Raw genomic sequence first — 10,184 nt, 5'->3', positions numbered from 1 at the left:
TGCGACTTATGACGTGTTTTGTGGTCCAGGCAGGTCACATATAGGTCTCCAAGAAATACATGCACCATTTTCACAAAAATATTTAATTTGCAATAAAGTTTAATCTTTGTAAGCCTCACCTCATGATTTGATTTTAAACATTTTTCAAATATTAATAATCAGTGAAGAACATTTGTATGGGAATTATATTATATTGTGGCCACAATTTAAAAAATAATATTAGCCACAATATTAACATGGCCACAATTTACCCCCAAAACAATGAAACCAAATAATACAATGAAATAAAAAAATTATAAATTGTCTTATTTTTTCCCTGCATATCATGGGATGAAATATTTAAATGTTAAATGTAAAAAAAAAAATTTCTAATAAAAAATTATGAAAGATTATGCCAAACTACTACTTTCTTTTCAAGAATTTCAAGTTTCAATTAGGCTTTTTTTCTTTCATTGTGGTATCTGGACAATATTACTTGACATTTTGACTTTATAGTCCAAAATTTACTTTCAGAAATATAAAACATGCTCATCTAAGAAGAGATGTATTTAAACAATTAACTTTTTTTCTTTGAATTGTCTTATAGGAATTGGTCAAATATACTAATGACACCACAGAAAAGAGCAACCTACGAGTAGCCCTTGATGCCATGAGAGTAAGTATAGATTTTTTATGGAATCTACAGCAAAAACTTGCAGAAAGTACAGCAATTTTTAGATATTATTAAATGCTTAAAGGTGCAGAAAGCAATTTCTGAGAAAATTATTTTTTAAATCAACCCAAACAAACACACCTTCCTTCATTGCTTTTCAAAGCTTTGAATCAATTGGACCTATTGCTTCGCAAAATGATTCACTGTTTCGAAGCGTTTGAAATGCCACACACTGGTGACTCCTGCTGGTCAGAACAGGGAAAAATGCAACAAAAACTCACACATTAAAACACCTTTTACAAACCCATTGCAAATGTTTTATTGAAAGTAAAATCTATCAAATGCAATTAACTAATCATTTTATAAGATTAAATATCAAGTGATTAAATATCAATATTAAATGTGTTCTTTTATCAATTTTTAGGTCTTGTTTTGTTTGTTCCATGGATGGCTCAGCTAAACAGGCCAATATGAGACTATTAGCTACTATTATTCATTTGAATTATACTAATGTCTAATTAAAAATAAAATTAAAATGTCAACAAATGTATAAAATGATCAGAAATCAGGTAAAACCTATAGACACTTGTTCAATGTTCGCCACTAGGGGACGATTTCAGTGAATCCACATGATTCATGGGTTCACAGATCATCCCACAAACCCCATATCCCCCCATCGTTGAAGCATAAATTTGAAACAGTTATGACGAAACAAAGCCTCGTTTACTGTAATCATGTGACTTTGGCAGTTTGATGCATGCTCCGAACCACTAATTCGAAACAAAGATTCGTAAAGCTTTCGAAGGTTCATAAAGCAGTGTTTCGAAATCACCCATCACTACTTTTAACAGTGTTTCTCAGAAATCGCTTACTGCACCTTTAAAGAACTCTTGAAATGTCTTTACAAGTACAGTTTTCTTTCCTGTTTGATACGTTTCCTATTGAAACTTAATGTCTGGCAGAGCTTGTCCCTTTTAAAGTAGCCAATAGACTTTAGTTTTGTCGCTGTCATGAACCATGAATGGCTACTTGCTAGCTGGTTGCCGGTGTTATGTACTTTATGTAGTACTGTGCAGTTTCGTCAATGTTCAGGATTTAACACACATACGTAGACTAAAAGCCACAAAACTCTCATTTTTAAGGTCACACTTATTACCAGTCTTGATTTCTGTTTAGAATATGACATTAGATCATTCCTGCATATACTTAGTAATGTTCTTTAATAACGTTGAGATATTATGAGGTTCTATACGTGAAGTGATGTCAACGGCTCATTTCTGTCTCACTGGCAGAGTAGGTGGAAAGCAGATTAATGGCTATGTGAGGAGCAGTAATGGAACAGAGGCCTGCGATGATTTAATTTGTTGGAATTATCCTTTCAGTGTTGATTGGTTTAGCTGAATGGGAGCGGTGAGAGTTGCTCAGACAGGGATTGAACTCATCTACCTGCCTGCCTGTGAAATGGTGTGTTTAATTTAGACTCATAAGTGAGTGTTTGAGCAGAGGCTGCCTTTTAAAATGGAAATCAGCCGAGATCCACGTCATCCCAGTGGGGTCTTTTGAAAGGCCCCTTTTGGTATCTAGAGATGTTTGTACTCGCTGATGAAATGAAATAATTTCCTGTGGAGAGATAAATACTGCATATATTTTATTTTTCATTCATTTCATAATTCTTTTATTACTAATTATACTGTGTTATCAACGCATTTTGAGTCAGTTGATTTGAAAATGAAGGTGAATTGTCTTTTTCATAATGGTTTATTTGTCTTTTGCTTTAATGACAGCAAACCTAATAATCATGTTCTCCAGCATGATGGGATTTTTTACATTATCAACGTCACAAATTTACTTGTCTGACTAGTAAAATAGAAATAGTGACATCTGACAAATCTGACATGTTTCATGTAATGTATTATATACGCTACCACTCAAAAGTATATTTTATATATAATAATTTTTTTATTTTATTTTTTATTACTTTTATTTAGCAAGGACACATTTAAATGTATCAAAAGTGACAAACACATTTATAATGTTATTTTAAATAAATGCTGTTCTTTCTATTCATTATAGAATCCTGAAAAAAATGTATCACAGTTTCTATAAAAATATTAAGCAACACAACTGTTTTCAACATTGATAAGTTTCTGAAGGATCATGTGACCCTAAAGGTTGGAGTAACGGTGTTGAGGGGGTGTTGATGTATTTAATCTACTCCATCTGTGTTTTGATCATCATTCTGAATCCGATCAAGGTGTAGTCTTTGACAAAAATGTGTTTGTTTAAAATGTTGCCTTTCTTTATGAAATTTACCCGCATTCAAGTGTTGATCAAAAAGGATGCATGAAGCTATAATAAAATGTTTTTAAAATAAGTTAGTTATATTTCAAGTATAAAAAATTAATATCTACATTTGAACATAGTAGTACACTGAAAGTGCAAAAATAACTATAAGTATGTTATGTTCACTTAAAGAAAACTTACAAGTATACTTGCAGTATAAACTAGTAAACTAGTAGTTTACTGTGAGTGGCCTACTTTAATTGTTAGACTTTACTTTCATAAACTAAGAAAATGTACTACTTTTATTAAGATAGTAAACTACTAATATACTTATAAGTTCACTTGAGAAACCTAGTTGTGCACTTAAAGTTTACTACTGTTAAACTTATAGGACACTTAAAGGATTAGTTCACCTCAAAATTTACTCACCCCAATGCCATCCAAGATGTCCATGTCTTTCTTTCTTCAGTGGAAAATAAATTACGTTTTTTAAGGAAAACATTTCAGGATTTCCGCCCACGTTCAGCGTGACCTTTTCAACGTACGTTACGTAATGCCTGGCTCGTTGCAGACCAACACAAGACGATCAATTGTGGTTAAAAAGGATATACATTAGAATTTTCTTTTAGAAAATGACAGATTGTTTCGCTAGATAAGACCCTATTCCTCAGCTGGGATCGCGCAGTACCATTTGAAGCACTTCAAAGCCCTTTGAAACTGCATTGATGTGGCATTCAATATTTTGGTTGCAATTTAAGTCCATTGTGTGGAGAAAAATCCTGAAATGTTTTCCTTAAAAAACTTAATTTCTTTTCCACTGAAGAAAGAAAGACATGGACATCTTGGGTGGCATTGGGGTAAGTAAATTATCAGGAAATTTTCATTTTGAGGTGAACTAATCCTTTAGACGTATACTTTTATATACTAAAAGTGGGCCAATTTAGTCCCAAGCAGTATTGAAATAGTACACTTAGAAGTTTACCGCTAGTACAGCATATTAGTATACTTACTACATAAAGTATACTTAAAAATATACTTGAACATTACTTATACTTCATAAAATGAACTTGAAGTATAATTCTTTTTCGTAAGGGGAGACTTCTTTCAAAACATAAAAAATCTCAGACTCAGAAAGTTTGAACAGTAGTGTATATTTTACATCAACATTTCTTTAAAGTTTTTTTATTTATTTATTTTTTTAAATATAGTTTTAGGGTCAGCTATTGGTTTAGTGTTCGTTTCTTGTAATTAAGCATAGTTGACTGTTATTTCTGTAGTAAATTCTGTTCATTTAATGTGTAACAAGGACAGATAAAAAAGTGTTACCAAAACTGTATTAACATTCTGTTTCTTCTGTTTATTTTCCTGTTTCATTTGTTAAATTATTTTCCATATAATAGTGTATATTATATATGCAAAAATCTAGGTCATTTTATTTTCCTTTAAACAGGATTTAGCCCAGTATGTAAATGAGGTGAAAAGAGACGTTGAGACTCTGAGGGAGATTGACCAGTATCAGAGATCCATTGAGAATTTGGTAAGTTGTACATAATAAGCATGACCTCTGCTTTTAAAAGCATAGTCTACTTACGTCATTATTGTTTTCATGTCTGGCTTTCCTATAGCTCAAACAGTAGAGCATGGCGCTAGCAACGCCAAGGTCATGGGTTCGATTCCCAGGGAAAGCAAGAATTGACAAAATGTAAAATGTGTACCTTGAATGCAATGTAAGTTGCTTTGGATAAAAGCGTCTGCCAAATGCGTAAATGTAAATGTCTGTCCATGAACTTCCTTCACAGAATGAGTGCTTACTTTTGTACGGAAGACCAAAGGGTGACGGTGAAGTCCGTTTGTTGTCAAATGTGGACAAGCGTAGACAGGACAGGTGAGGCTTAAGGCAAAAACCTTTTCTGCAGTTCACTTTTGTTTTTACTTTCATCCCATCCCATGTCATGACATGTCGATGCTGCAGACATATTTTTTTGTTCGACATCGCTGTAATCGTCTGCAAGAGGCGTGGGGACAACTATGAGATGAAGGAAGTGATCGACCTCAATAATTTCAAGATCACCAATAACCCCACCACTGATAAGGACAACAGAAAGGTCAGTGAGAAACATAGTAACAGGAGTTTGTAGGCTCAGAAAACTGCTCCCCTAACATCAAACAGTCATATTTTTTTCATGATCCCAGCATCTGCTCATATTCATCACATTGTTCCATTCTGAAGGGTTTTATAGAGGTCGGACGGGCACGGTTCAGGTGTACTGCAGAATAGAATCACTCCAGTGTTCTTGTCTCCTCCAAACATGGCTCCTAATTACTCCCACTTAGATCTCTTTTGATTTGTTAGAGTGTCATAAAATAGTCTTTGCTGATTTTTTTTTTTCTCTGAAAAAAGTGTTTATGTCCTCTAGGATACTGTAGGATATTCTAGCAAAATCCAAACCATTTTAAGGACGGTGTGACTTATCAAAGTGCATTTTTATGCAAATTAGTTGTGCTGTTGTAAGCTCTTTGAAACCGCATAAGTCAGTAAAATTTTCAGTGCATAGGAAAAGTTGAGGTATTTATCATTTCTGATCGTATACACACTGTAAAAATTTTTTTTTAGATCAAATAAATAATGCTGAAAAAATAACAAACATTCAAACAACTCTCAGGAAGTACTTCATCTCAGTGCCGTTTTACAATTACAATATACTTCAAATAAATTGAACGTCTGCCTTTACATGCACATGAACTTTAATGACATCACATTCTTAAGCTGTATGCTTTGATATGGAGTTGGCCCACCCTTTGCAGGTACAGCTTCAACTCTTCTGGGAAGGCTTTCCACAAGGTTTAGGAGTGCGTTTATGGGAATTTTAAAAAACATTCTTCTAGAAGGTCTTTTGTGAGGTCAGGCACTGATGTTGGACGAGAAGGCCTGGCTCGCAGTCACCGCTCTAATTCATCCCAAAGGTGTTCTATCGGGTTGAGGTCAGGACTCTGTGCAGGCCAGTCAAGTTCCTCCACACCAAACTCGCTCATCCATGTCTCTATGGACCTTGCTTTGTGTACTGGTGCGCAGTCATGTTGGAACAGGAAGGGGCCATCCCCAAACTGTTCCCACAAAGTTGGGAGCATGAAATTGTCCAAAATGTCTAGGCATGCTAAAGCATTAAGTGTTCCTTTCACTGGAACTTAAGGGGCCAAGCCCAATTCCTGAAAAACAATCGCACACCATAATCCCCCCCCCACCAAACTTTACACTTAGCACAATGCAGTCAGGCAAATACGGTTCTCCTGGCAAAACCCAGACTCGTCCATTAGATATCTAGATAGAGATGCGTGATTGGTCACGTTTGTCCAGTGATTGCTCTAGAGTCCGTGGCGGCGTGCTTTACTCCACTGCATCCAAGCTTTGCATTGCACTTGGTGATGTAAGGCTTGGATGCAGCTGCTCAGTCATGGAAACCCATTCCATTAAGCTCTCAATGCAATGTTCTTGAGCTAATCTGAAGGCCACACGAATTTTGGAGGTCTGTAGCTATTGACTCTGCAGAAAGTTGTGCCTCAGCATGTGCTGACTTCTTTCGTGGAGTTGCTGTTGACCGTGGAATATTTAGTAGTGAGGAAATTTCCCAAATGGACTTATTGGACAGGTGGCAACCTATCATGGTACAACACTTGAATTCACTCAGCTCCTGAGAGCGACCCATTCTTTCACAAATGTTTGTTGAAGCAGTCTGCAACTCTTCATGCCTTGGTGCTTGATTTATACACCTTTGGCCATGGAAGTGATTGGAACGCTTGAATTCAATTATTTTGAGGGGTGTCCCAAAAATATAGTGTATATATAAAATATATTTTCATGAGATGGCCATTTATGCAGTGTTGCCCTTTTAATTGTTGTTTCTTATAGAAATGATATGAAGTACATAATAATGTATTCAAAGTCATTTAAAAGCATGAAGCAAACTATTCAAGTTATAAACTCAATAAATCTTCTTAAAGTTACGTAATTTAAACAGGCAATTGACAGCAAATTTTTAATATTTTTTAAATATTTTTTATTCTCACGCATATTTATATTTAAATGTATCAACTAAAAAGCTATGCCTGTATATGTGAGTCAACTGTCATTCAACAGCCTACAATTTAACAGCCAGGTCTGTAATAGTGTGTAACTGAGATCAGGCTGGAGAGCCCATCACAGACTGTTGCAGACAGATGTTACTGCTCTTTATGAGGGTTGATGGATGGTGACGGATCGCTGCTGCATGTCAAGTCAAATTCTGCATGCTGAACCAACTGCTGTGGAAAGACTTGGTTGCTTTTGACAATAAACAGTCTAAAGTCTGTGTTGATTGTGGAGAGTATCCCGTGTTGTGTAAATCAGAAGAGGCCATATTAAATTGTGTTTGTATAGAGGTTGCAGAACTGTGTACTTTTTTCAGTCCGTGAAGGCAGACAGCTCATCCTCAGGCTACCTTTGGTTTTTTTGATGTTCTTTTTGGGCTTAGCAATAGTCATACAGATGTAAAAATAATGCGGATGTGTCTTTAAACTTTTGATATTTTTTTCTCTTTTATGCCTTTCACCAAAAGGAAGGTTTCTTCTGAACAGATGGTCTGGTGAAATCTGTCTCAAGGAGACCTTGGCCAGGCAAAGCCCTGCTGGCTTTTCTGTTTGAAGTGCCTTTCTGCCCCTCCTCAGGACACATACACACACTTAATACACTGATGGATCTTATTCCTTCAACCACAAAACGCATGCACACACACACACACACACACACACACACACATGGTCACATATAAATCTTTAAGAATATGGTAAAACTTTATAATAATTTTATTTATAATAAATTTACTTAAATATAAGTTTGTAATAGTATTACTTTTAATTTGATATTGCAGACCAGAGCTGTAATAATATTTAAATAAACTGTTTTATAAACTGACTGCTATTACTGCTATTACTTGGCTGATAAGAAGTTTTTTTTCCCTTTTATTGAAAGATATGTATTTTTTTTTTCTGTGTGCATGAACTGAACACATGCTCATATTTCAGTGTTTCGATAACACGCAGAACAGAGTATTATGCTTTTAATGTTAAATTAAATAAATTTATTGACTGCATTAAGCAAATTTAATTTCAAAACTCTGGTAGCTCATTTTCATATTCTTTTTACATTAACTATAGATTTGTTGAGCATTATGTCAGGTTTGTTATTATTAACCTCTTGTATTATAGTATTTATTAATATTTTGATTTAACTTTAACTTTTATAGTTTTCAATTCAGTTTTTAATTTTAGTATTCTTTTGTGCTTTTGTCATTTTTTTATATTTTTATTTAGCTTCAATTTATTTTTATTGCACTTTTAGTTTTAGTAATTTTAGAACTTATTTCAAATGATTGCTAAGGCAAATTTTCGAAATTTCATTTAAGTTGAAGTTTTTTTAATCTAATGCTTATATTATATTTTATTTCAGATTTATTTCAATTACTACAAATTATATTTAATAGTTTTAGTTTTACAACACTGGCCTGGACAGAGACAAGGATGGGATGCTGCAACAGTAGTCTGCATAAATGCTACGCCACACAAATGTACTCATGCACACACACATACACATTTTCACATACACACTGAATAGTTGGTGATGAATGTGTCCATTCCCTCAAGGTTGCCTCTGGCTCTCTATTACTGTGTAAAATAAAATGAGCCCCTTTCCCCTCACCCACCAAGCCTCACTGCCATCTCCAATCACAGCTTTAAACAAAACACTACAACCCCTTAGATTTCCATTACATCAACTTTTTGTGCCACTTATTACAAAATGTCTTAATGTATATGCATATTTGAAAGTTAGGTATTTACATATAAGTCTTTAAGCAGTAATTTTGCTCTGTCTTGTCCTCTGGCAGTGGTTCTACGGGTTCTTCCTCACACACCAGCAGGGGCAGAGTGGATTTGAGTTCCTGTTCAAGACAAAAGAGCTAAAGAAGAAATGGCTGGACCAGTTTGAGATGGCCATGTGAGTTTGAAACTTTGGTCCTCCCAATAATCACAGTTCTGTCACATTTGCTGTCCCAAACTTTCTTTGTTCAGTGGAACACAAAAGGAGAAGTTTTTTTTGTTTTGCTCTTTTTTTTTTTTAAAGAACTGGAGCATTAAAGCTTTAAAAATAACATAAAAGGTACTGGAAGGTATGAGTTGAAGTAATTATTCCCTGATAATCTTCCCCTCCATTGAGCTGTTAACCAAATTACTGAGATCCAACTTAAAGGCACAATATGTAAGATTTTTAGATCAATATATCCAAAAACCACTAGAACAATGTTATGCATTTTGTTGACTTGTGTACGTACATTATCCTAAAAGTTTCCAGCAATGTTTAAATCCAGAGAAATCTGCAATTTTAACCAGGACACAGTCAATAACGGCACATCTGCACTACCCTTGATTTTCGTATAAACCATGGAAACATCAAAGACGCTTTAATATATTATGTGTTTTATTAGACAGGTGAGCAACTTTTTGGATACATTTATCAACAGAAAACTGATCATTGTTATATATCTCAACACGGTTAGTCTTATTGTTTGAATTGCTTGTTTAAGTGATTTACCACGAGTACCATGTTTTTACCATGCCTCAGAGACAACACTGTTTTGTCAAGTGGCTAACGTAGCATAATCAGAGCGCGCTTTCGCCATCATATATTCAAATTAATTGCATGTCATTTAGCAACATAAGTCATCCAGCTTTTATTAATATAATATTCTAATATTGATATTAAAAGTGCAACAAGTCTCTCATAACAACCACCGAACAAACGCACGGAGTAAAGTTTTAAAATAACTTTCAACACACTCAAAAGTATTTAGTATGTTTGTTTTTTACGCAACGACTGCAGCATAAGCATAATAAAAGCTCTGCTGGTCTCAAGACCGGTGTTTCGTGCTGGTGTCTTTCATTAGCAATCACTCCCATGGGGCTTGGCCCGCCCTGCTTCATACCACTGTGACGTTAATAAAACTTTAATAAATTCGGTCATCCATGAACATGACTTTTGCCCAAGTCCCTCGGATCATCAAGCTACACCTTTGTTGTTATGAATAATCTAGCGGCAAAAAACTTACATACTGTTCCTTTAAGAAAAGTGTTTTTTGAAATTGAGTAAATTACAATTTGTCATTTTAAATGAACTACTAATTAATAAAATGTGAAAATTTGAAATTGGTTGGGGGGGATC

The 10,184-nt window shown here is 34.7% G+C and overlaps 1 protein-coding gene across 1 annotated transcript in view; it reads left to right on the top strand.

Moving 5' to 3' along the window:
• The window catches only part of vav3b (vav 3 guanine nucleotide exchange factor b), a gene marked incomplete at its 5' end in the record, with an annotated part of 71,912 nt that overhangs the window by 31,062 nt on the left and 30,666 nt on the right, over window positions 1–10,184 (top strand). The window contains 5 exons of the mRNA XM_079818540.1: window positions 587–655; window positions 4,386–4,472; window positions 4,735–4,820; window positions 4,908–5,040; window positions 8,854–8,963. Of these exons, the coding sequence (XP_079674666.1) occupies window positions 587–655; window positions 4,386–4,472; window positions 4,735–4,820; window positions 4,908–5,040; window positions 8,854–8,963 (485 nt within the window). The remainder of the gene's footprint in view (window positions 1–586; window positions 656–4,385; window positions 4,473–4,734; window positions 4,821–4,907; window positions 5,041–8,853; window positions 8,964–10,184) is intronic.

The sequence above is a fragment of the Gobio gobio genome, assembly GCF_949357685.1.
Source record: "Gobio gobio genome assembly, chromosome: 6".
Lineage (NCBI taxonomy): Eukaryota > Metazoa > Chordata > Actinopteri > Cypriniformes > Gobionidae > Gobio > Gobio gobio.
This window is presented reverse-complemented; position numbering and strand designations above follow the sequence as displayed.